Genomic DNA, 27781 nt, shown 5'->3' with positions numbered 1-27781 from the left:
AGACTCAACATTTAAAGGACTCCCTCAGACTCCCGTGACATCTTCCTTTAGGAAGGCAATGCTCAACCTCTGGGTCCTGACCCCTTTGGGGCTCTAATGGCCCCTCACAGGGGTGTCAGGCATATCACAGGCATTCGAGATGTCCTTCGTATCAGATACTGACACGGCAATTCGTGAAGTAGCGATGAAACAGTTTGATGGTTGGGGGGGGGGGGTCACCGTATCATAAGAAACTGTTAAATGGTTGCAGTGTATGGGAGGCTGAAAACCGCTGACTAAGAACATGACTGTCCAGGAGAGAACTGAAAATTACACGTTAAAATGACCCAGGAGAACAATGGGTGCCCAGCTCTCTCACAAATGACGTTCTCCCTATGAAGGGGAACCGTAGGACTCAGTGGCTCTAGTGTCCCTTTGATTGCTAGGGTGAAGAGAATGCTGTCGCAGTGTTTGATACAATGACACCTGGGAACCTGCATGACACAGGCCTGTCAACACTCCTCCCTCTCCCCAAGGAGCCATGAGGATGGCTGCTGGGTCACTTCCTTCAGTGGTGTAGCCTCTGCTAAGGTGCCCGGTTCAGTAAAATTCACACCGTCACATACTCGTGCCAGCAAGTCTAACCTTAGTGGATCAAAACAGCACAAGACCCAAGAGGGCTGTGCTGGAACAAAGTGCTCAGCCAGTAGGAAGCGGGGAAGACCAGTTAGTGGGCAGGATGAGAAGTGGCCAAAAAACGCTGAGGAGTCACGGTCCCACACTTAGCAGTGGGTGACACGTTTGCAGTTACAATTCTACAAAATTATAAGACAGTATTTCGTTTAAGTCACATCAATTTATTTTCTTGATTTCCCTCTTTGTCCTGCATGCACTGTAAGCGCAGAGCTGAGGCTGATCTCCCCTGCCTGGAAGGGACAGTAGAGTCACCTCAAGAGTCTCCTCAATGGTGGCCCGGGAATCCAGACCTTCAAAACACTGCTAGTGACCTACGCGGTGCTCGTGGGAAACACGCCGAATATCCTGTTTAATGTAAACAAGGCAGGAGGCCGACAGAGCATCAGTGACAGACTTTACAGGGCCCAGAAGTGGGACTATCTAGGCGTTACGATGACATGCATATTTTACTTTATTGCTCAACCCAAAATGTAAAATTACCATAGTTTGTGGGTTTAGCATTTCACCGTAACTTCTTCTGTTACACGGTAAACGTCATAATTAAATGGTAACTATACAGTAATGTAATAACTTATGGAGACATTACCATGAAAAGAATGAAGTAATTCTATAATTTGTGCCCTGTAAAATTAAACGTAACAATATTTACACTAGCGACAGCGTGAGCAAGCTAAGGATTTTGGTCCTTTTATAGATATATAGATATATATATACATATACATACACATTTATATACACACATGTACACACAATAATATACAGTTAGGCCAAGAGCTATGAATCACTCGCAGCTTCGTATTGCACAGACATGTTATGAGGACATTACATACTTATCACGTGAGCGCTACAATAAAAGTGGTGAAGACAAATTTGATTTTGTCAAGTGAAAAATGGTTCATTACTGAAAATAAACCATAGACTATATTGTTAGAAAGTTGAAAAAAAATGTGCACACCTATTTCCTACTCACACAGACATGAGGCAGGCTAGAACTCAGCATGGCGACCACCAGCTAAGGGGTGCTGTTCACCCAGCACAGTCTGCGGGAATCCTCGGATCGCTGAGACTGTGAGAAAAGCCTTAGCTGCAGCTCGTGGTTTCCTTAAATGAAAGCAAACTCAGTTCTGTGATTTGTGCTGACTCTGGGTCTGAATTAAATATGAAAAAGAAATTAAACCTAGAAGAGGACAGGCCAACCCTGGCTGGCTATGGGCAAGGTCATTACGACCGCTTAGGAGAAGCGTGTCCTCCGGTGCAGCAGACAGAGGCAGAGCTATGCCCAGCCCGTCGCGTGGGGACCACAGGTCCAGGTGAAGCGCAGGGTGAGGTAGCTCTGGAGCTCACCTCACTGCTACCTGCTGAGCACTGAGAGCATTCGGAACACCCGGTGCCTCTCAATGCCTTATCAAAGCCACCATCACACAGCTGGTAGCAACATCTCAAGATGGAGGACCGTGGGATTCCTGCAGAAACTAGTCAGTGACTACAACAAAGGGGACCAAGGCTCAGCGCTCAGAGCCGTGGGAGGAAGGCCGCGAGGGGACCGCTCCTCCCGTTCTGGTTCTCTTACTGTCTGTCCTAACAGATTTCTTGAAGGGACAGAGAGTCGCACCATGGTAGAGATGGAGTGGTTTTGCTATTTTAACAAAGATGGACACTCTGGAACGGAATCTTGTGGCATTTTGTCCCTAAGCAGCTAAACTGAGCTATAAGATGAACCTGCAACACTAGTAAAGCAGCCGGAGCCGTGTGTCAGACAAGCTCCGAGCCCGCCGTGGCTGTGGCTGTCCCCCAGTGGCGACTGCCCCGTCCCACTCTCTCCCACACCGCGATGGACAGTGAAGAGGAAAGAGCTGCTGCTTAACACCTCAGTAAGGAGAGGACATGAGCTGGGCGACCGGTGTCAGCCACCTAAAGAGCAGACAGACAGGGGACAAGGTGTCCATGTGTCCTGCAGCTGTGCCCTGCACCTTGGCTAACCGAGACGGCCCTGCATCCGTACCACTCACACGTACACACTCTGTTTCCTTAAACCCTTTAAGGTGTAAACTGAACATGAAGACTTAAAAAGTTCTCTCTGGAATCACTTAAGACAAAAGACTGAACCAAGTGAGACCTGTGAACACGGAGGCCCTCGGCTCGCCCACTGCTGCTCCAGAGCCCGGGTCCGCTAACACTGCTGCGCACGGGAAGTCAATGGTAAAGCAATTTCGCAAAGCGGCTTTCAGAGAGCAAACGGAGGGGGTCTCAACCCGGCATGTGCTAATTGGCTTAAAACAATACTGCGAGCAAACAGGAGCAGTGAGCGTACATCAACGCTGCTGCGAAAATGACAGCTTCAAATAAACCGGGAGCCACACGGACCAACCACGGGCACGGCTGTGTGCACCAGAGTAAAAGAACATTTCTTTAAAAATATATATAATATATTAAGAATTTCTTTATCATATTAAATTGTTATTCTTATAAAAGCTGAAGAAGTTGATGATGCTCTGCGCGTTTTCTCCTCCAGATTCTTTTGATGGTTCTTCAACAGTGTTTTTCCTCATTTAGTTTTCCTAAATTATTTGTATGATAAGAACCTTAACCTTAAAAAGTTATAAAATTAGTGATTTTTTTTTTTTTTTTTTTTTTGCTGCTTATTAATACAAAAGCATCTGAGTCCCAGAGAATGTCAAAATGCTTTGCTGCCTAAAAGGACATTGAAGGAACAAGCATCAGCCAGGTCCTGACGTCCCAAGTTGGGCAGCTTTTCAGTCCTCGAGTCTGACTGTGTCCGGGGTTTGAGGGACGTGCAGTCATACAGAGAATCATCATGGCGAGTGAATGGAAGCAACATCAGGCGTCACTGGGCGCAGTCACACAGTGGATTCCTAACATTCAGTGCAGCCGCCCGCCATACTTCATTTACAAGGCTTTTTACCCTCTCCTGGCTGAGTGGAGAAGTATCCAGTGACCCAGTTCTTCACGGTGTGGAGGAAGCGTGGAACTTAACAAACGCAATGGCCGCCAGCTCCTTGCAGAACTCCTCTAACACAATCACACCCTCCAGCAGCGTGATGTGGTCAACGCTGCAGAAAGCAGACAGAAAATCAGAATAACAAAGCAACCCTGAGATGGGAGGAATTTTAAAGTCTGTAAAACTCTGACTCACATGGGGCCTTCGGGCTCCAAGCCAAGCAGTCGCTTTCTGACTAAGAGAAGCTTGGGGGTGAAGTCTTGAATACGCTGAATTCGAACCATCAGGTCTCCAACAACCTGCACAGAAGTGAGGAATTCCGCTCGAGTGACCTTCCTTCCCAGTCACCAGATCTATGACCAACCGACTTCTATTTAATCTTCGAAGTTAAATGTCAGGGATAGGGAGGTGGCTCTGTGGGCGCCAGGCCTGCTGTGTTCTGATCCCTGGCACCCACATGACGCTGGGAGCAGGGGTGTGTAGCTGCAACCCCGGCACTGGTGGTGGAGTCAGGACAAGCCCTGGAGGTGGGGGTGGGGGCTCACTGCCCGCCCACCTGGCTGAGATGGAGCTGTGGGTTCAGTAAAAGCCTTGCCTCAAATGCTGGAGTGACCAAAGAAGACACCAACCTCTGGCCTACACAGAAGCACACCTGCATACACATGCATGCACATATGCACGTATGCACACATGCGCACTATATAAGTAAGACAAAATTTTAGATTGACTTACTTTATTCATATACATGTTTTGCCTAATGCATGTGTGTGCGCTACATGTATGTAGGTACCCGTGGCCTGTTGGATCCCAGAACTGGAGTTAAGGATGGCTGTGAGCTACTGTGTAGGTGCTGGGGAATAAACCTGGATCCTTTGCAAAAGCAAGTGCTCCTAACCCTGGAAGCATCGCTCTGGCCCATGTTTTAATGACTTCAGTGAACTCCCGTAGCTCTATAATGGCTCAGAACGCGTGGCAATGACCTACAGGCAGTAGCCATGTCTTACTTTCCACTACACACAGTGAGATGAGGATGATCATATAGGTGATTGATCCCAGAGAACAGAACATCAGTGAACTCACCCTGACAATCACAGAGAAGAGAGACCTACAGCCAGAGGCCAGGTTCACGTAGGGATCCAGAAGGTACTCGTGTGTGTGTGGATGAGGGAACAGGGAGAGTCTGGACAATACGGAGGTCACCTGCAGATTCACATCATACGGCTGTGAGGAAGAAGAACAGAAGTGTTCATGCCCTGTGCTTCCGGGACTGGGATGCCTCCGCCCTGACCCGGGTGCCGAGACTTAAGACAGAGAACAGGCATGGGCACCCAGAGAGACAGCTTCCTACAGCCATCACAACCTTCAGCCATCGCAACCCACCAGAGTGTCAGGCACAGCTCTAACTATGAACCACAGAGGACACACTGAACCATATCCTAACTAACAAAAAGTATTTGAACTTCTCAACACAGTGGTGTAATTTTAGGCCTACTTTCATGTGGATGAAGCTCCTAAGACACCTCCAGTGCCAGGCTCACACGACTCTGTAGCTTAGCTGTTCACGGCTGCTTGCTGGCCCTAGAGGCCGGCACTAGGGAGGATGGTGTGGCTGAGCACTTCTCCTGGAGCCACTCGCCCAGCCTAGCTCTCTTTTCCCACGTAGCCAAAAGAAACCAGTGGGCTTAAAACTAACTGCCTAGAAGACACAGGCACGGCAGCCTGGGACAGCAAAGGGGATTCAGGACCAAGTTTAGATGCACAGTGGACTCTCTGTTTCCATGCTCTGACACAGTGAAAACCAGGAGAATGGCTGGGCACACGGCGGAGGACAGCAGACAGCAGAAGGACACTAGATGCGCCCACCTCCATATTCTGTTATAAGGGACCCAAAACATAGCTTCTGGCTCTAAGTTCAACTGTCAGACTTCTTTCTTGCCACGAACTGATAAATACAGAGGTTTTTTGAGAAGAGAAACTACTTTCATGTCACCCCTTTTCAAAATCTTGCCTTAAACAAGACAAAGGAAATCTAAAATCCCAATAAGGGAGAATTTTAAAGTATATTTTCCTACTTGTAATTATTGGTGCAGCGCGCGCGCGCGCGCGCGCGCGCGCGCACACACACACACACACACACACACACACACACACACACACACACACACACACACACACCCCTCCTTCATCATCTATGCACAGCCATCTATTAGAAAGACTAAGATCAGCCAGTGCTACACCGCGGAGTCAAACACAATAGTATGAAAATCAGGATCTTCCAATGCATTACCTGATCAAGAATTCTTCCCATTCTGTCAAATAAAACTTTCAAAAAATGTCCTTCAAAGAAGGCTGCTTCTAAGTCACACTTCTCCAGTGGTTTGGGGGCTCCAGGCCACTCCCATCGTAAGCAGACAGCACAGTAGTCTCGGAACTATGAGGAAAGCATTTGGATCATTAGAGCAGCCAAGAAACAAGCCAAGAAGAAGCAGAACTTCCTCAGATACTGTCGGCTGTGCCTGAGGCGTCAGAACCAGGCAGGAGGGATGGGAGTGTCACACGGAGCCCATCGAGGGATGGGGAAAGGGCTGTCTGACTTCAGGGCTTCCTCTGGTCCCGACTGACTCCTCCAGTCATCATGGCAGACTTGGAGAACATGTGGTTCAGAGCCAAAGTCTCATCTAACACTGCATGCAACGGGTGGATGGTGTCTGTTACTAAGCAAGCTTGCTGTCCTTAGAAAGGACAGACAGTGGGCATGCCACAATGAAAGGCGGAAGCACTGCTCTACAAAGGGGGGTGTCCACAGGCCAGTCTTGTGAACAGGACCAGTGGTAAGAACGGAAAAGGGGGTGCTAGCTCTCACAGAGGTAACATCTTAGATGAGACTTTGGCTCTGAACCACATGTTCTCCAAGTCTGCCATGATGACTGGAGGAGTCAGTCGGGACCAGAGGAAGCCCTGAAGTCAGACAGCCCTCATAATGTAACTAGGCAGTTTCTTATCAGCCAGGTCTAACAATGAAACAACTACAAGTTTTTTTCGGTTTTCATTTTTCTAGGAACTCATTATTGTGGGTTTTTTTGTTATTTCTGTACTTTAATAACTTGTTACATGCCTACGATCATATGGCAAATTACCAACTTAGATTTTTTTTTTATTTGAAATTGTCACATACTGGTAAATAGTGGATAAATTGCTTTGTTATTAAATATTTCGCTTCAAAACCTTTAATCAATTTTTTTTAGAGTTTTCCCTTTTGTTGTTAAATATTTATTTACATTCAAATGTTAGCCCTTTTCCCAGTTTTCCCTCTGGAAACCCCCTATCCCATCCCCCCACCCCCTGCCTCCGTGAGGGTGCTCCCCCACCAACCCGCCCACTCCCTCCTGCCTCCATGTCCTGCCATTCCCCTACACTGAGGCATCGAGCCTTCCCAGGACCAAGGGTCTCTCCTCCCACTGATGCCCAACAAGGTCATGTTCTGCTACATATGCAGCTGGTGCCACAGGTGGCTCCATGTGTATTTATTGTGTTTAATGAAGTGTTAGCATGTGAGAGAGTGAAAATAAAACTAGTCCTTGAGAGCCTGCTATGGAAGGCCACATCTGCAATCCTGGCACTCAGAAGAGCTCCAGGCTATAAGCAAATTCAAGGTAGCCTGGGAACCGGAGACCTCAGTGCTTGCTCGGAGAACTAACGCCTTCTCTGGAGTCAGGACAACACACACACATAACTGGACAGGTAGTGTATGTGGGAGTGACACGTGTATGCAATCACACACACACCCCCCCAGTCAGTCGGTCGAGTCACTTACCTGCCTGTGAGCGTCTCGGAGGTAGGTGTCATAGCCCGTGCCCTCAACGTGGTAGGAGGACTTTGCTTCATCTGGCACTAAACAGAGGAAACTGAAGGGAAGGGCTGTGATGAGCACAGGCGCCCCATGGCAGCACTGTACACACCACACCCGAGAAGAATGACACGCAAGCTTAACTGCTAACAAGCGCAATGGGAACTTAAAAACCAAAGTATATGGCGGCAAGTTCGATAAAAGGCAACTCTGCCCTCAGATTACAAAGTTAAGATTATTAAGTTACATACAGAAAATAACTAATTATGTATAATTATGTATGTAACACAAATAAATCTAAAGAGACTTAATTTTTGGATTGTGGCACAACGGACTGCTTCACTTATTAACCTTAGAAACTGTATTTAAGTAACTGAATGTGAGATGTTTTTAAGGGTATAATTTCACATTTAAGCCAAATGTCATTTTTAATGTCACTTGCCAGGACCAGGCAATAACAGAGCTGAAAGCAAACACAGAGAAAACTCTCAGGAAAAGACACTTTGAAACAATGGACGCAGAGAAAACTCTCAGGAAAAGACACTTTGAAACAATGGACGCAGAGAAAACTCTCAGGAAAAGACACTTTGAAACAATGGACGCAGAGAAAACTCTCAGGAAAAGACACTTTGAAACAATGGACACACAGAGTGAGAAGTCTGCCAAAGTAGCTCTAGCTGTGAACTATGTAGCTTTCAGTCCCTGAGACTGTTATTTTTTCTTCCTTCCTCCCTGTGCAGGCTGACCTGGGGAGCTTCTTATGGTGACTGGTCAGTGCTCCTAACAGAAATTACTTCTCTGTGAACACTGTCTCTTCTCCTGCTATCAACTGCTGTCCCAGCTGTCTGTCGCCTGCTCCCTGCAGCACCTGCACTCACAGGGCACTCCTGCGACAACCTAGGGGCAGCACAGCCTGGCTCAGAACCCGTGACGCACTCACGCCACCAGGCGGTGGCTCACCTGTTGACGACTTTGTGCACTTCCGTCTTGCCGTCGTTTTTGGGATGGTCTGGGCTGGCGCGGGGTGAACAGATCCACTCTTGGTTTGGCAGAGTGTTATCTGGTGAAATGTCAGTAAATAATGGATCTTCCTCCAGATCTCTACGTTTAATTTAATGATGTATAAAAAACAACATTTATTACGATATTTTCTAAACCAAAAGATTATCTGCTAGTTTCTGAGATTATATTACATAATATATAAAGAAATAAGGACTAATGCATTTAATATGCAAATTACTAGTTTACTCTAACAATCTCAAGGGTTCACTACCACTTTAGTTAAAGCTCAGAGAATATTTAGCATCTGCCATTTACGAGGAGGCGGCTAACCCCCGGAAGTCATCGTTCAATGCACCTGTGGAAAACCCAAGCCCTGGCTGGGGAGATGCCGCCCCGGAGCGGACACTTACACAGCTCCCGCTATCAGCCCGTTCTCCACCACGTCCTTGTCTTCTGGGCATAAAGGTTTGTATTCCGTATAGTTTCTTTCTTCAAGATTCCTTAGGACCAGGTTGTACAGGATGTGCTCATTGGGTTTTTGTAGCAAATGCTCAAACATCCTCAGGGTCATTATGCTGATCTGAAACCAAGTTGATGGAGGTTCAGGGGACACCTTCAAGTCGGGTGCCCTTCACAAGTCAGGTGTTAGAGCCACAAAAAAGAGACTCATTTGAAGGGTCACAAGCAGAGGCCATTGAGGTGGCTCTCTGGGTAATGGTACAGGACACCAAGCCTGATTACCTGAGTTCGATCCTAGAGACACACACATGGTGGACGGAGAAAATCTGACCTCTACACATTCACTGCGACACATGTGCTACCATCCCACGCCTCACCAACACCCTCCCCTCATCAGCACCCTCCCCTCATCAGCACCCTCCCCTCACCAACACCCTCCCCTCACCAGCACCCTCCACTCATCAGCACCCTCCCCTCACCAGCACCCCAAAAATTACAAAAGCCATTACAAAATAAATCATAAGAACATAAAAAAACATTTCAAAGTATCTAGGTTCAGCACAGTTGACCATGGCTTACCTCATCAGATATGTGATCACAATGTTCGATTAACCTATGTCTTAGAGGATGTCTGCTAATTTCTGACAGAGTCTCTGGTTCCCTCTGTTCTCCGAGGATGAAGACCACCATTTCCTGAAGCAGGACGTCCGAGGTCACTTGCCGAACAATCCGGTGCAGCAGGGCTGTTGACGTCAGAATCCCCATCTCAGAGCTGGGAGGAGCAGACAGGGAGTCAGTGGGCAGAAACGACATGCTGTGTCTAGTTCTGCAAGGTGAGGGGACACTCACGTCTGCATCAGCTGGGGTTCCATGACACCAACGAAGAACCTTTCATGGATGGCTTTGGCGAGAGCAACAGCCGCAGTCTAGAGCACACAGTGAACATCAGTAAATTGACTTGGCCCAAAGACAATGAACTCTCACTAGACGTCAGTGCCACATAGAGCTGGGAACCATCTGGGTCCTGTGCAGGGCAGCCATCTGCTTCTGTACCACCCCTCTCCCCTCAAAACTAAGAATGGGGGGAAGATCCCAATAAGGAAACATCTCTCCAAAGTCGAGAGAGTGTTTATAGGCACTTAAAGGCATAATTAAGATACTTTTGGAACAGTGATCCAAGTTTTACTTAAGAAACAAAAACTATCAATAAACGACAAAGAAGTTAAACCTTTTGGGCCTCCTTGATGAGCTGATCACAGTAATCAAACCAGGAAAGGAATGAAATTAAGGCCCGCTTTCCCGGGAACGCTGACGTGTCTTCTTTATGACTGTAGGAGTCCAACCTGCACGACACAGAGAACAGCCTGAGGCCAGGAAGCGTGCACACGGAAAGGAAGCACCCGGACAAGCTCAGGCGACACATGGAGCAGCACAGGACACCAATCAGGAGAAATTTACAGGAGACACAGGTAAGAGAGGCCCCTTCAGATAAAAGCCACACACCAGTTCACTCCTCAAGTGGGAGGACGCCAACACAGAGAACCACCCAGACGGCAGAGGTTTGACCAGGACTCCAGCTGGGAGACAGGGGAGGAGCAGGAAGGGAACGGAAGGTCTGCCAAGGCAGGCTCCCTCTGCCCTAACCCACAATGTGCTCATGACCTTAACAAGTGCGGCTGGCTGCCTGCAGGACATAAGCAAACTCACTGTGGCAGTCTTCAGAGAAAATGGCAAAGGTGGACAGATTAAAATATTAGGCCGTCATCCACTGGACTCAGTGAGTTTCAAACAAAAGGGGCGGCTGAGGTGGGTGGGGACGGAAGCAGGGTAGCTCTCAGAGGTGGGACAGGTGTGCATATGACCAGAATACAATAGGAAAGCCTCAAACATTTCATATAAATATTTAAAATTAAAAACAAAGAAAATACTAGGCTGCTGGTAGGTGGCAAGTTTGTGCATAGTTTTTAATGTTGCTTTTATTTTAAAATAATTTATAAATGTTATGTCAAATTCACATTTTCTTAAAGATTTTTATTTTTAGTGTGTGCAATGTATGTGTATAGAAATGTGCATGTGGGGGCTGGGGATTTAGCTCAGTGGTTTGAGCGCTTACCTAGGAAGCGCAAGGCCCTGGGTTCGGTCCCCAGCTCCGAAAAAAAAAGAACCAAAAAAAAAAAAAAAAAAAAGAAATGTGCATGTGTAGAAATGTGTGTGCAGTGTGTATAGAAATGTGCGTGTGAATGCGTGTGTAAAAATGTGTCCATCTGTAATGTATAGAAATGTGCATGTGTATATGTATGTATGAGTACACGTGTGAGTATGTGGGTGACTGAGTATGTAGAAATGTGCGTGTGCACGCGTGTGCATGTGCATGCGTGTGTGTAGGAATGCGTGTGAGTGCAGACTCCCATGGAAGCTAGAAGTGTGGGTCTTTGGATCCCTGAAGGTTGTGAGCTGTCCCATGTGGGTACGAGGAACCAAGCTCTGGCTGTCTATAAGAACAGTATGCACTCTGAACTGTGAGTTAGTTGCCTCTCTAGGCCAAAAGTGCAATTTTCTAACAAGAACAGAGTGTGTGAATTTGAGACACAGAATAGATGGATGCAAGCACGACACAGGAGAGCCCACAGCGCAGCCGCAGGACACCTCAGTCTGCCCTGGAGCAAGTCCCTCCTGTACGGGACGCTGACACGAAGGCAGGTGTGTCTGAGCTCGGGGCCAGCCTGACCTACAACTCGAGTCCCAGGCCAGCCAAGGCACTGACAAAATGAGCAGTTATAGATCTTAACATACACCTCACAACGGGAGAAATAAAAGGAGCGGGACTCTAACCTGGGCTCCCCTCCCCACAGCACTGCCACCACTACTACGTGAGAACAGGAGACTGTCCCATTCACTGCGCCAGGCAGTGCTGTCACTAGGAAGGGGACGCAGCATAGCAAGCCTCCCCTCCAGGAACGCAGAACAAACGGTGCTTACCCCCAGTTAACTGCCTCCACGGTTTCGATGTCTAAGGGGTCCACTGACTGAGGTAGGGCCTTGTACAGGGAGGTGAGTCTGCCGGTCAGGAGCTCGCACAAGCAGGTGCTCTGAGCAAGGCACTTGGCAGCCGCGGGCTCCGGCAGGCTCACCAAGAGCATCAAGCCCTCACACGCTTTCACAGCTATCCGGCCGTCCTGAGAAAGAACACACACATCACTTTGGAATTCAACATGAAAGGATTCAGTGTTTTTTCATTAAAGGAAGAATAAATGTGTCTCTGCTTTAAATACGTATTATTGCAATCGTGGGGGAAAGTCAGAAGCTGACTCACCGGACTTCTTGTCAGGTTTAACAAAGAATTCACTAAGTTGTAATCCTGGTTTGGCCGGATGGCAGAGGCCTCTGGCAGTGAGGTGACACTGAGGTCATCCAGACTTGCATTCAAGTCATCCATCTGATGAGGGGGCTCTTCCTCGGACTCCGCGTGCGCCACCCCAGTAGCACCTGACAGCTCCTGGGGCTGGTGGCACTGGCTGACGTCTCCTGACACGGGGTCCTGACCTTTTGGGTCATCCTCTGAGATGACACTCAGAGCTCCTCTGGACATCAGAGACTTTGACTTGTTCTGGAAAGAAGTGTGTGTCTGTGAGGGTCATGTTCAGGACAAAAAGCAGAGGTGAGCGGTGGCACAGCTACCACCTCAAGTGAACAAAACCCAGAAGTCAGATCGGAACGGCCTCCTGTCTCCCTGTCTCCCTGTCTTCCTTTCTGGTGGTGTGCTGGGATCCACGGCCTGGGCCTCACTCGGCTAGACAAGCTCTCTGTCCGACTCTGAGTGTCATCTCTGGTGCTAATAGATTTAGGTGGGGGTAGCCACGATGCTGGATGTTGAATGAGAGGCCCCACACGGGCTTGGCAAATACTGTACCACTGAGCTACACTGTCTATTTCTATTTTGAAATAGGCCCTTATTTAGTTACTCAGGTAACCTTGAACCTATCTTGTAGTCTAGGCAGGTCCTGATGGCAATCCTCCTGCCTCAGTCTTCTACGTCACAGCTATTAACAGACCTGTGCCATCAGGCCCAGCTTGGATTATTTATGATTAGTGTTCCCCATGCCTAATAGAAGGTGGTAAGTGCTTCATGAATATACAGACTTAAGCCACCTTTTAGATGTGACGTCACAGTCACTGGACGTTACCGACCCTCCATGCTAACACATGTATTTTACACTGACCAAGGATGACGTGATTAGTGATGACTGACTCCTGCAAAGTACCAGCAATGGTAGTCACTCAAGAATGTCACTACAGAACGTCACCTCAATGTTACTCCTGCTAGGGTCATGGGGAGGGCCTTAACTTTTCGGGTAAGTTTGAGGTTAAATCCATATATCTAAAGTACTAAGTAAGAAAACAGTAGAAAGAAGAAAACAAACAAACAAACAAACAAAATAATAACTTTGGGAAGAAAACCCCAGCTTACTCATAATGTGAGCCTAGACAACACTGAGAATTCTAGGCCAGCCAGGGCTACAGAGTGAAGTCCTGTCTCAAGAAAACAAACACACACACACACACACACACACACACACACACACACACACACACACACATACACACACTCACACACAAAACCAAAGCAGCCAGGCATGGAGGAGGAGGCAGAAAGATCTCCCCAGACTAAAGGCCAGCCTGGCCTACATAGTGAGCTCCTGTCTCAGAACAAGAGCAAGGTAAAGAAATCTCACACACAGCTCAACTAACTTTTTCTTATACATAAAGAATAAAAGAGAGGGGTTGGGGATTTAGCTCAGTGGTAGAGCGCTTGCCTAGCAAGCGCAAGGCCCTGGGTTCGGTCCTCAGCTCTGGGGTGATAAAAGAACAGTAATACAGCCAAAGTCACATCTTTAGAAATGCATTCTAGACTAACAGAAGCATTCGGATGCAAACTTAAAAACAAGACAAAGACTGTGAGTGTTAACAGAAACAGAAGCAGGCGGTTCTCGGCCACAGTACTAAGAAAGAAAATTAAATTCATGCGACTTTGCAGCTGAGCTGCCTGCTGATCTCCGTAGAATGTGCAGACAGAACCCCAAATTACTTACTCAGTAACAGGAGAGAACCGATATATTAGAATGTACAAGTCTTGGAAAAACTAAAAACCTAACAATGCCCAGAGAACGGTGGGCACACAAACACTACAGCAAAGCCGCTTTCCCTAAAGCATTCTGCTAAGATTTCACTGCTGAGGAAAAAGGAAGGGGCTGAGGCCTGGCTAAGCTGTCAGAAGGCTTCCTGCAAGCATAAAAGCTTCAGCTGAGATTCCCAGCGCCCAACATAGCCACAAAAGCTATAACCCTGAGGTGGGGGTGGGTGGGGGGGAGACAGGAAGCTCCCTGGGGCAAGATGGCAGACAGTCTATCCTAGCAAACCCAGGTTCAGTGAGAGAGAATCTAATCTCTCCTCTCCCTCTCTCTCTCTCTCTCTCTCTCTCTCTCTCTCTCTCACACACACACACACAAATACACACACACACACACACACACACACACACGATATGTAGACATATATATTTAAAAAAAAACCCAAAAAGAGATTAAAGGAAAAAAGTAAACAAAAGCAGAAAGTAGACACGGTTTATTTTCCTCTTTTAAGCTGTAAGTAAAATTCAAAACCATGTCTTGATTATGACTGTAAAAATAATACAAAATACTGCAGCCATCCAAAAGGGAAAAAAGCTGTCAGCACTTCACGCTTCCGTTCAGCTTGCCCGCCTCTGCATCTGCTGTCCTTTCCCTCCCCCTTCCCCAGTGGCCTCCTCCCTGAGCCTCCTTCCTCTGAGCCTCCTCCCTCTGAGCCTCCTCCCTCTGAGCCTCTTCCCTCTGAGCCTCTTCCCTCTGAACAGCCTCTCTCTGAGCCTCCTCCCTCTGAGCAGCCTCTCTCTGAGCCTCCTCCCTCTGAGCAGCCTCCCTCTGAGCAGCCTCCCTCTGAGCAGCCTCCCTCTGAGCCTCCTCCCTCTGAGCCTCTTCCCTCTGAACAGCCTCTCTCTGAGCCTCCTCCCTCTGAGCCTCTTCCCTGAGCCTCCTCCCTCTGAGCCTCCTCCCTCTGAGCCTCTTCCCTGAGCCTCCTCCCTCTGAGTCTCCTCCCTCTGAGTCTCGGCGTGCTGTTCAGCCCATCTTAGTCCTACCCTATCTTGCTCAACTGCACTCCTTGAAATTCTCCTTCCAGTGTGACTTCCAGTTGAAATAAACACTGATCCTAAATGAAAACTGTTTCTGGTTGGCAGAACCTGCAGACCTGAATTGCTCTCAAGAGGATTGGAGTTCACCTTTTATAACGAGCTACAGATCATAGGAGCACCACATACCTCCAGGAAAAAGTTGACCAGGTAGGGATCCTGTTTCAGCTTCGCACACACGATGCAGAGAAACTGGATCTCTTCATTCTCCGTTGGTGTAGCAAGGACCTCGCCACAGAGTCGAATTAATTTCTGTCAAAATTTTTTTTCAGATTTAAAGTATAGCACATTACAGAGAATTAGAAATATGGTGAGATAAGGAAAACTCATTTGCAGATTTTTATGCTATTGTTACATAATTTCCTCCATTATTTTTACTCTTAGAAAAGCAATGTAAAATCTTTGTATACTGAGTTCAATGTGCTTTTAATCTGATGTCAGGGGAGTACATACCTGCACGGGCCTGTGTACATTGATGTGAGGAAGCAGGGGCTGCCGGATCCTCCCCAGGAGCTTGGTGTAGAACACCAGGACCTGCTGCTTCATCCCTGGAGGACACTGGGCACAGGACAAACATGACATGTGCAAATGTTCACAGCAGGACAGACCTGTCTCTAAGTACAGCCCCTTCACAGACAAAGCTACTGGCCAGTTAATGACTCTGCCAGGACAAAGGTTTCCACTAATATTCACAACTGGCGCTCCAGAAACACAATCATACATCTGAGACCGTAACATGTCTGTGACTACAGTCTCAAGTGACTGCACACACCATGGGGAACACGTGTTGTTGAGGCCAGTATCTGCTTCAGGCACCACCAGGCTGGGACAGGAGCCTATGAGAGCTGACTCCCCACCAGACCGAGGGCAGATCTTACTACTTACAGCAACGAACAAGTTCTAACTAGCACACAGACATTAGTACAAAGGCGCCCTAAGGCTCCTTTAAGCTAATGCGAAGGTATCTGCACTATGAGAATTACAGAGACTCTCACTAGGATGTCCTCACAGCGTGCCAGCTGTTCTGCTCAAGAGCAGCGAGCTGACGTCACTCTGGATTAAAGGCACATGAGTCAGGCAAGCCATATGCGCTGTGATAAAGCAGATGCCTGCACACAGGTCAAACGGCCATAAGATGTGTACACAGGAACACTATCAGGAAACAGCCTAAAACATAATCTTCAGCACAATGGTATTTTTAGGGTAACAACTACCTTATATGAGTCAGATAAAATGTTAACGATATTTATAATCACTCGTACTAGAAATAAATTTACTAGCAGTACAACCACTACCATTCTGCTAAAACATCAAACTAACTGGATTGTAAAATTCCTCACCTTTGTGCAAAGGTGGGGACAAGGGACATAAGGGTCTGGCTCCGGTTCTCAGGGGACAGGTTCCCTCCTTAGAAAAGAGTGCACTTAACTTAAATGCACCTCAAAATAAACTGGGCATTAGAGACTTTGTTAAAAAGAAGTTGCCTTTAATATGATTTGCAACTATGTGTTATTAAAATGCCCATCATTTCTCTTTAGTGTTTTATTTTACAGAAATTCACTGAACCACTGAGTTTTCCAGCTGGAGGGGGTGCTACAATCATTTCCAGCTCCAGCCTGTGCACACTGTGGTGTCCGCAGCACAAAACCAGCTGACATTTCTCAGAACATGCCCTTGCTTTGGTGCCAGGATGCATGAATGTGAAGCCAATGTAGTGGGAAACACTATCTATAATAATATTAGGTTTGCAGAGTTTTTTTTCAAAATTCATTAGGCCTATAATCTGCATTATATCCACTGTGACTCCATGAATGTCAGGCTAAGCAACAATGTTCCCTTTTAGGGTGGAAGTTGTATCGCAACCCTCACAGAGCTCTTACCCCTTTAACTGTGAGCAACAGGAATTGTTTGCCTTGGACTCTATGGGGCTAAGCAGTAGTGTGGTCAGAGCAGGGGCCGGCTCTGCTCTCTCTCTGTGGACGTCGTAGCTGCACAGAACATATCTGCCCCTCCCCGACTGCGCCATGCGCCGTTCCCATCCCTGTATCTGAACTGAGCACCTAGAGCTTCGCCTGTGTTACACAGCATGGGTTAGGGACTTACGTCGGCTTTCCCTAAGGTGTACAATGTTTCCAAGATCTTGTGATGGAGCAGGTATTCCATGCACGGCCCTGTCTCTCCAGATTCCCGCTCGTTTTCTTCTTGGACCAGTATGTCTAGCATCTGTTCCAGGTGGGATGGGATGTTTGTATCAGTCACTGGGGCTTTGTCATCTGAACAACAGAAAAACTCATCAAATCAATACTCAAAAAGCTTTTTAAACTTCCCATGTGCAATACATTACCCTCCTCTCCCCTCATCCCGGCTCAGCAGGAAAGTCTGAATCATACACATAAGGTTTGCTCAGTGTGGCTATCTTTGTTAGAAACTGTGATCCACTTCCTAGAACATAGCTCCTCAGTGAACGCTCACCATTCTCAGTTAGAAATGGTCTCTGAAAGACAAGCTCTAGTTTGTCTCCTCTTGTCCGTTGTTCAAACCCTCCCTGCCCCTGTGCCTCTGCACACACTGCCGCCTATGATGCCTCCTGCTTCCTACTCGGGAGCTTGGACACCTAGAGCCCAGGTCAGACCCTGCTCGCCCTGACTCCCTTTCTCTCCATCCTCTCTCTATCCCGAGACTCTGCCTGACTCAGAGCACACTTGTCCCTCACATAACTAATACACACACTTCCGCTACCAAACAGAGAAAAAGTCCCTTAACTCAAGATGTGTGTGTCCTTAAAACCCCAGAGAAGGGGGAAAAAGAAATCACAAAAGCTAATCGTAATAGGTGAGTAGTCTTAAAAAATACCTTTGCAGGTGAGCTGCTAAACATGCAAGGTGCTCGGTGCATGCAGACTGTACACAGTACATGTGAAGGGCTGTCCCAGCCTTAGAGCCACACAGGATTCTTGTCTTTGAAACATGAGTTACCTCTGACCCTATCTGCTTGCCAGCGGCCCCTCTCAGTTTTTCACTTGGCCTGTCTTGAAGGATGTGTGTGTCTCATCTGCCTATTTACCGCTGCGATGGCACAACCCTCAAGAGAGCAGGTTGTTAAACCTTAGTGCCTGGGGCCCGTGAGGCCCACCTCAGTTCACATGAACCATGGCCGCACAGCAAGGCATGGCCACTGCTTGGGTTTGTGTGAGCTTCAGCACAGATGACACACGAAGAACACTACGTGGCCAAGAGGGCCAAGGATACACAGTTCGCTAATCCTTAAGACACTCTACCTGTATCCCCCATATTCACCCTTTCTGCTCACTGACTAAAACAGGACTGCCTACCCCTGGCTGCCTTGTTTCCGTGGGCAAACCATTCACCAGCCGCCTAAAGGCCACGCCCCCACTGGAGCACTAGCTTCTCTTTCCTCCTTAATGATGATGCCCAAGAACAACCTTACCTTAGGTGAACAGTCTGATTCTGCCCTTTTCTCCCCTGGATTCTGTCGACGCTACTCACAACCCTTCTTTCCCTCCCTCTTTCTGTTTCTTTTTTTAAATTCTGGTGCTGGAATCTAGCATCTAACTTACACCAGGCAAGTATTCTACCACTGAGCTCTACCCTCATCCCAAAACCTTACACTTTTTGAAATAATTAAAACATCCGGGGGATACTGGGGAGGTGGCTCTGTGCGTAAGGTGCCTGGCAGCCAAGCATGCAGACCTGAGGTCAGATCCCCGACACCATGATGACCCAGGTGCTGTGGCTGTGACCCCAGTTCTGTGGGAGGAGAAGACAGGCAGGTCTCGGGAACTCACAGGCTAGTCAATCTCGTGAACTGGTTAGCTCCAGTAAGAGACAGTGTCTCAAAAAGTACAGTGGACAGAGCCAACAAGATGGCTCAATTGGCAAAGGTGCTTATGTGCAAGCCTGATGACCTGAGTTCAATTCCCAGAGAGAACCAACTCCACAAAGTTGTACTCTGATCTCTCTATAACCAAAGCATGCTTATTCATACTCATCATGTGTACAGACGTCCGGACACAGACATATGGACACACACACAGAGACAGCCATACAGAAATACATGCACAGAAGGGAGGGAGGGAGGGAGAGAGAGAGAAAGATAGGGAGAGTGATTGATTGATTGATTGATTGACTTAAAAAGGTGGAGTGCTTTCAGAAAAGACCCAGTATGGTTTTGTGTCCCTCCCTCCCTCCCACCCACACACTAAAGAAGTTATAACCTCCTTTGCCAAATACTCCCCTCTTAGATCCTATACAATAATCCTCAGGAGAACAACCAACATACTGTCTATACATGTTTTCTATACATTTGCTCCTAAACGTAATCATGGATCATCTTTTCTCAAGAAACCAGTGAAAGACTGAGGGATGGAGCAGTAGACAGAAGTAGCCGAGTGAGGGCCTCCCCAGGGGAACAGCCAAAGGGCATCGTGGTCTTCCCTAGCCTGAAGTAGCCATCTGTCCAGCCTACACCCCCATACCCACTGCCACCACCCTATCACGCCTGCTTCCCCCTAACACTTATCTAACACACTATGTGCGCGTTCCCACTTACTGAGTGCCTCCCTCGTCAATGCATAAGCTCTATCAGTGTGTGAGACTGACCGCTCCTTTCCTGCCTGCCTAACGCCCAGCACAGGGGATGCTCAGAAACTACATTTTAAATGACCCTAAAAGACTAATCAAAGGTAAAACTGTTTAAAGTTAAAATAAAATAACTAAGAACTCATCTTGAAGCAGATCTTAGGCATGATTGCTCCTTACCTGAGGTTTCTATGTAGTAATGGGTAATTGCCTTCCAGTGATAAACAAAATCTTCTTGTAATGGAAGAGACGGTGCAAGCTACAGAAACACAAAAGGCCAGACTTAGAGGGTGCCATTAAAGGAGCCTACAAACCTTAGTATTACACTTGTCCGTGATGTAAGAGAAGCACCAAAATAAAGGGGAAGCTTGATTCTATGTTAAATAACAAATAAGCCAAAATGAGTTGAATCCAAGACAACAGAATGAATTATTAAAAGAAAAACCACCTTTATCAATGTTATTATTAAACCACAGCATTAACCTTTCCCCCTATTCTGTTATCATATGGCTTCAAAAGTGATAAAACCAGACCCCCATTCCATGACTGAGCTATCTGTAAAATAACATCACTGATAACCAGAGGCCTTTGTACCTGGGACTTTGGAAGGCGAAAGGGCAAGGAGTAGCTGGCAGTCGCTTACGTATCAGGATCAGAAATACACAGTCCTGCCAACGTCATAATCTGATTAAACTGCTCCCTACTTTCCATGGCATTCTGATGAAAATCTTTTCCTTTGTAAGCCTAGATCATGCAGTGTGTACTTTTAACAAAATAACTACATGAACAAGACACTTCTACAAAATGTGTCACACTGCAGGCTTTGAAATGCACTTCGTAAAAAGAAAAGAAAAAAGAAAAAAAGAAATGCACTTCGTAAGTTTTAAGTCCATAATTATAGCCCTCAGCCATCTTGCCCTAAGCTGGCTGGCACTGGGGAACTTGTGTTAAACAGGAGAAAAGTGGGCCAGGCTTCTCCTTCTCCTTCTTCTCTTTTCCTTGAAAGACTGAGAATGGGAGCCGGCCACCTTGAGCTGTCATCAACCTTTGTCAGAAAGTACTGTGCTGATCCATGGTAGTGTAGAGCTAGAGGTTTCGGTCCTGGGAACAATTATTTTACAGTCTCAGTGGGGAAACTGCCCTCTCGAGTTCCTCCTCCTGTAAGCGCCAAGAATGTCCAACCCTTGGACACTGTGACCAGATGTGGCCATCTACAAGCTCATGCTTGAGAATGCAGCAGATTGAGTGCGCACACGCACACACACACACGCACACTGCTTTAAGTAAGTCTTTGGTTTTGTGTTGAGCCTCGCTCACAGCTACCTGTGGCCCGCCAGATGACCTACTGCAGTCAGGCCTCTCTTAACTTCCACCTGTTCCATGCTGACCTTTGGCTTCCCAGCTAGTGACTTTGAGGTTGACAACTCTGTCAACACAATTTCTCAACTCTTGTGCAACTTATGGGTACAGTCACAGACATGTTACGTCTCTCAAGCCACAGGTGCAATATGTTTATGAAAAGAAAACGGAACTGAAGAGTTTTGATCTGTCGTTGGCTTCTTAAAGCCAACTCTTCCCATACTTGCCTATGTGCACAGAACATGAAAACAGAAATGAATATTTAGTGCAGTTGTGAAAGACTTAACAGGTGCTTAAGCTTTGGGAAGACTTAGCTTTATGGAATTAAATTTACTAACAAATGGGACAAACACGGGAGGAACTGATTCTTTCAAAGAAAGGATGTTGTATTTAATGTAGCAATGATTTCTCCTTTTAGGTTGTTACACAGTATCCTTCCTCCAGCTTTTCCCCCAGCGATACCACACAGCAGATCACCTCTGCAGGGGAGTGGGGTGGGGTGAGGTAGTCTGTGTGTGTGTGTGTGTGTGTGTGTGTGTGTGTGTGTGTGTGTGTGTGTTGGGGGGGGGGGGCTTCGAGTACCATATAATAGCATCAAATCCCAAGCAGGAAGAAGACATTCCTTTAGTGCAGGAGCGAGACAGATGAACTGTTCTGAATTGCTAGTAAGTCAGACGAATACAGCCCTGTTCGTACTTTGTGAGAGTCTGGTAAACTTGCCTTTTTGTTACTATTGTGCAAATTGCCTGTTTTGCCAGTGCATAAAAACATTCATCCTCTGATAGAGATACGTGAACCAGCAGCAGGAGACTATAATTTTTTAGTATTTGGAGATTAATTTTTCAAAACTCTCAAACCTATAGCCACCTCAAATCGCCAGGACACCTATTTGTGATTTCCTGTTCGCTGGTCTTGGACTTCCTGATCTCCTATCTGGAACCTTCTTCTCTCTAGGAAGTTTCCCCTTCTCCACTTTGAGGCACCTGCCACTCTGAGGCTTCCTCCTAGCCTTGACCCATTGCTCAGCTGTCTCTCCTTTAGGCTGTAACTGGACAAGGGCTGGGTGGAGCCACCTTTTTCACCAAGCAGACTCCCATTTTTTAACTCAGTGATGGAGCCGTCAGCATCAAATACTCATCCATGAAGAAATGGTGGCCACCAGTGTCCGACACTGGATTGGCAGGCCTGCAGGCCAGCACTGCACGGGTCACACACACTCACTGGCAGAACTGAAGATGAAGCCTAGGGCTTGGAGGTAAGCAAACACTGCAGCACCATCAGGCCACACCCCCAGCACTCCTTTAACTGTTTACATTGTAGCAGGGTCTCGCATACACTGCAGGCAGGCCTTGAACTTGAGATATTCTTGCCTCAGCTGCACCCCCCACCATACGCAGCCTAAGACTGTGTTAAACTCTCCCCAGAAGTTCCTGTTTTGCTCAAACTCCCATTAAAGTCTACCTGTTAGCCGACTTGCCTTAGGGAACAATGCTTTTTGCTAGAAACCTGGACTCTGTCCAGCGCATCCAATACACAAAAGAACCTCCATCAACAATTTGGACAAAAACATTCTAGCCATTAACTCTGCTTTAAATATCTACAAAATGCTTATTTTAAAAGATCCTTTAAAGTGCCTTTTCCTACCCCAAACTTATTTAAATCTCTGTTTTTGTTGTTTGTTTTTGTTTGAGACAGGGTCTCTTGTAGTCTCAGCTGGCTTCAAACTCACTGCATAGCAGGGGTCTTCAATTCCTGATCCTCTGGCTTCCGGTTGCCAAGGGTTGGGATTACAGGCGTGGGCAACCACATCTGGATGGCTTGCTTTGCTCTTCCTTCCTTCTTTTCATTTATTCACTGTACATCCTGCTCCCTGTCCAACTCTCAGTCACCCCCATCTTACTTTTCTTAAGACAAGGTTTTATGGTAGAAAAGTCAGGAAGGTCAGAGACACAGTGTGAGCCCCAAAACCTACTTCCTCAACTTCCTTAACACATCCCTGTCCTTTCTGCCTCTCTACTACCTAGTTCGAGTCTTACCTCTTGGAGCCTTCTGCAACTACCCATAAGAACTGCTCTCTTCCTCCTACACCCCCCTCACAGCCCCCACAGCCTGGCTAAACCAATCTCTGACTCGTTATCAACCACACCTCTCCTATACAGCTCATTTTAACCTCTGCAGCCATCCTGTGCACAAACTCGAGGTTCCATGTCAACTCGGAGGAATAGTGGCTGGACTGGACCCTGCTCTGACTCCAAGGCAGATCAACTCTGTGCATTCCTGACACTATGACCTCCTGGGTGTGCTTAGAAAGCTGGCACTGTGATCCAAGATGCAGACATACTGTGTTCCCTTAGCCAGCTTTCACTCTGGCTCTTAAAAGTCAAAAGGGCTTGAAAAACAAGTGCCAAGACAGAACAGTTTTCAAGACTTGGTAGTCAGGAGGCAAACTGCTAGAGAGAAGCAGAGGATCAAGGGCAGGCTGGGTTACAGCTGGGAGATGGCTCAGAGGTAGGAGGCTTTCCCTAACAGACAGGAGGCTCCGGTTCAGAGCCCAATAGGGTGGGATGCTGGTCCCTAGAACTGTCTATTAACTAGGCTTTGAAAACATTCTGAAGGATGACATCCACTAAGTTAGTGAAAACAGATAAAGCTCAGGGGCTTGTCCTTAATCCTCCCTTGGAATAAAGGGAAAGAGTCACGATGATGCCTCTGCAGGACCTGGCCCTCAGCAAACCCTCAATGGGAACTGCTAAGACAATGGGATCTAATCTTAGGACTAACTTTAAGACAGACTTCATTAGAGTTGAGACATGTGGCAACTGGCTAACAGAACACATCTATTCCTAAGATACTAACAGAGCTATGTGAGGGTAGAGTCATCCTTTCGAGAAGACTACAGGTCTTGGCTTTTCTTCAGGTGTGAAGTCTTTCCTAATCTCGCATCGTGTCTATCAGGTTAAAACGAGTTTATAGACGTGAAACTATGAAAACATCTCCTATTTTTCCCTGTTTGTAAGTAGTTAATGGCAAATGAGGAAGAGCCATTTATTTAATCGACGCACGCCAGGTTCGACAACACATTTCTGTAATCCCAGCTACTTGCAAAGCTGAGGCAGGAGGACCACAGTTTAAGGACAGCCTGGACGGTTTAGTGAGAGGCTACTTCAGAGTGAAAGTTTGAAGACTGGATTCAGGAAAGTTAAAGCTGGATTTGGTTTAGCAGTTAAGAGGACCTGTTACTCTTGGAGAGGACCGGGTTTGGTTCCAGGGGACTCGGCCTCCTTTTCTGACCTCCACGGGCACCAAGCGTAGGCTTGGTTCACAAACATACAGCGAGCAAAACACTCGTGCAAATAAAATAAATCTGAAAGGAATTTTTTTTTTTTTTTTTTTTTTTTTTTTGTAATTTAGAAGGGATAGGCACTAAGATGGCCCAGCAGTCAAAGGCAGTTGTGGTGTCTGACTGCCTGAATTTAATTCCCCAGGACTGATACCAGTGAGAGAGAGAGAAACTGACTCCAGAAAGATGTCAGACTTCTGTCTGATCTCTCTCTCTCTCTCTCTCTCTCTCTCTCTCTCTGACACACACACACACACACACACACACACAGACACACATACACACACGCATGCACAAGAGGTCATAATAAAAAGGCTCTGAAAAGGCCAGGGTAGAAGACTGTGGGACAGCCCTTACCAAGCCCTGGGTGAAATCCCCAGTACCAGAAACTAAACAGAAAACAAAGAGTGAGCCTATAACCCCAGCCCTTGGGGGTATGGGGGCAGGAAGCTCAGGAGTTGAAGGTCATCTTTGGCAGAATAGCAAGTTTGAGGCCTGTCAGAGACCTTGACTCAAGAACAAAACAAACACAAAACTCAAACCCCTCATCTAAGCTCATGTAGATGAATATACATCTGGTCAACCTTAAAAACCATGGCGGGCTGACCTGACCTGACTCTGGACACTCAGATGCTGATGACATAAGAGGTTAGGACAGCGTAGTTCTGAAGATGCATAGGGCAAAGAGGAAAGGTCCGGTCACCTGCAGCCCTGGGGCTCCCTCCCTCCAGAACCCTGAGAGCTCTGTTCATTGGTGTGCTGGGTCACAAGGTAGAAGGAGAGAGAATTAAGGAGTGGGAAGACTCGTTCATGGACAAAACCAAGCAAAACAGTCAACGAAACTGAGTCACAGAGGAACATTCTTCAGCTACCAGAAGATGGCTTATTTATCATTTTCTGGGGTAGTTCTTTCCCCCAAGAAATGCTGGACTAGCCTGAGCTACATGAGACCCCCTCCCAACAAAGCAAAGCAGAGCCAATCAGATGTCAGGAGCAATCCTTTCTCTTGGTAAAGTCTGTGGGTGGTGGCACAGCCTAGAAACCAGCATTGAGCAAATGAACTTGACATTTCCACACCGGGCGTTTGTTGCCGGGACTGGGTGAACCTAGTGAACGTCTCTCCTCACAGCAAGAAGAGGAAACTGGATACTACAGAGCCAGAGGCTTACTTGGGTAATTTGATAGATGCTAATGATACATGTAATTATAAAAAGATTACGAAGACAGAAAACACAGGCCTTGGGACCAAAACGAGTCTATAAACCAAAAATCCTGGCCAGGCTTGGAGACATGCTTAGAACTTAAAGGACTCCAGAAGCTAAGGTAGAAGTTGGAGGCCAGCCTGAGCTGAGCTCAAGTGAGTTCAAGGCCACCTTGGGGCACTGGGCGATTCTCTATCTCAAAAAAATGAAAGAGAATAAAATAAATTCAGTGGGAGTGCTTTTGCCTAGAACATGACAGGCCCCAGGGTTTAATACATATAGCTTATTTCTAGTTATCTTTTATTTATCATTATATCAACTATGTTCAACTTTCAAAAGTTTGCTGACTCTTTATAGTCTCAAGTATAATACAAAATACCAATGTAACTTGTTAAAAGTTTTCGTAGTTGTTTTGCAAACGCTGTTGCAGGTAGACTCCGCATTAAGCAAGGAAAGCAGAAGCAGTATTTTAAAGTCCAGTCCTCTCCCCCACCATGTGTCAACACTGCTCCTCAGGACATCCCATTTCTTTCTTGGTTTGGTCACAAGACAAAGCAAAACCCAAATTGCACGTAGTATGTAAAAAGCAACTGCGTTAAAGTTTTGTCTCCATATCTGAAATTCGCAACTCTAATTTCGTTAGCTGAACCTAAAAATCACCGTGGTGTTTTGGGATCTTTTTTTTTTTTTTCCTTTAGAAAGTCATGTGAATTTGAAAGAGCTACCATTCTCAATATGCAAAGAAAACGTCATTTTTTTTTTTAAAAAAAGAACACAGTAACTTTCTTCACACAAGGTGATAATCTGTCCAAAACAAGCAAGTAAAATAGAGCAAAGGCTGGTGTTTGGCACTGGCAAGGCATTCTCTTCCTAGGGTCTTCGGGTGCTGGTTTGTTTGGCGGTTTGAGTTCTGTCCCTCTGGGCGGTTTAGGACCAGCCTCAAAGTACAGCGGTTGCAGGCTGCGCCAAGAGCCTCCAGGAAGCGCATTATAGACAAGAAAGGGGAAACAGATGGTTGTGAGCTGGGCGATCGTGGACCCGCAAACTCCCGCAGATCGATCACCGAGGTCCGGCCGAGGTGGGCCGCCGGGCCCGAGCTGGCAGAGTCGGTACCGGCGTGGACCGGGCCCCGCGGTCCCCGTCGCTCCTCTCCCACCCGCATGAAAGCAAAAACAAGCCCTGCCCACGGGCACCGCCGTTCTTTTGTCTTGCGCGGCGCTGGCCACGTAGACCCGGTGGTTAACGGCCAGGAGGCCCCGGGAACCGCCCGGTCCCCGGCGGGAGGGCAGAGGCCCCGGCGGCGCCCAGGCCTCACCGCAGCCTCCCTCCTCGCGCCCCGCAGCCCCCCGCGCCCCGCGCGGCCTCACCGCCTCCACGGCGTGCTGCAGGATGGACGTGAGCTTGGAGAACATCCTGTCCCGGGACTGCAGCAGCTTCTCCCGGGATGACCTGGAGAGCTCCTCGATGCGCCGCCGCCGCCCCTGCTGCGGCTGCCCGGACCGCTCCAGAGTGAAGGCCGGTGCGGGCGGGCCCGGGCGGGGAGCGGAGGGCGGAGGCCGGGCGGGAGGCGCGGCGGCTCGACTCGGAGGGCGCGGGGCCGCGGCGGGAGGCTCCGAGGACGTTCGGCTGCAATCGGGGCCCCACGGAGCTCGGCGGCGGCGGCGCGGACACGGTGGCAGGAGCTCGGGCTCTTCCGGCTGCCGTGCCCACCGCAGCCTGCAGGGGGCGCCTGTGCGGCGGGGGGAAGCCCAGGCCTCCGCTGGCGGCGCTGAACGCGGGGCGGGGCGCGCAGGGGCCACGGCGGGAAGGGCGGAGCCGACGGAGAAGGTGGGGCCGGCGGGGCGGGCGGGACTGGCGCGGTGCACCGGGCGGTGCTCGCTCTCCTCTCGGTGACCGGCGCAGTGTGCACACTTGGCAGCGACGCGTAGACGTTGCGCTTGCGTGCTGTACGTAGGGCAAGTCTGGAAGCCGCTAGGGAAATATCAGCTTCCCGAACGCCAAAAACGAACAGCGGGTCCACGTGCTAGGAATTCGACCGCATCAAATTGCAGGTGGAAAGACTCCGCTAGACTAAAGTAGCTTATCCTTATCAAAACCGGAAGTGCCAAATGGACACG

The 27781-nt window shown here is 47.9% G+C and overlaps 1 protein-coding gene across 3 annotated transcripts; it reads right to left on the bottom strand.

Moving 5' to 3' along the window:
• Nucleotides 1-815: 815 nt before the first annotated feature.
• Fhip2a (FHF complex subunit HOOK interacting protein 2A) lies at nucleotides 816-27363 on the bottom strand. 3 transcript variants are annotated; one of them, XR_015632613.1, is made up of 17 exons: nucleotides 27032-27356; nucleotides 19944-20022; nucleotides 17269-17438; nucleotides 15619-15723; nucleotides 15295-15417; nucleotides 12256-12549; nucleotides 11922-12118; nucleotides 10171-10285; nucleotides 9792-9868; nucleotides 9522-9714; nucleotides 8894-9063; nucleotides 8442-8541; nucleotides 7449-7539; nucleotides 5922-6065; nucleotides 4715-4855; nucleotides 3830-3933; nucleotides 816-3746 (listed from the first exon to the last, which is right to left on the bottom strand). XR_015632613.1 is itself a non-coding variant. In NM_001400898.1 (17 exon segments), coding segments are annotated over 17 exon segments (2295 nt in total). In that variant the 5' UTR covers nucleotides 27077-27363; the 3' UTR covers nucleotides 816-3640.
• Nucleotides 27364-27781: the final 418 nt, after the last annotated feature.

The sequence above is a fragment of the Rattus norvegicus genome, chromosome 1 (genome assembly GCF_021556685.1).
Source record: "Rattus norvegicus strain SHRSP/BbbUtx chromosome 1, alternate assembly SHRSP_T2T, whole genome shotgun sequence".
Taxonomy (NCBI): Eukaryota; Metazoa; Chordata; class Mammalia; order Rodentia; family Muridae; genus Rattus; species Rattus norvegicus.
This window is presented reverse-complemented; position numbering and strand designations above follow the sequence as displayed.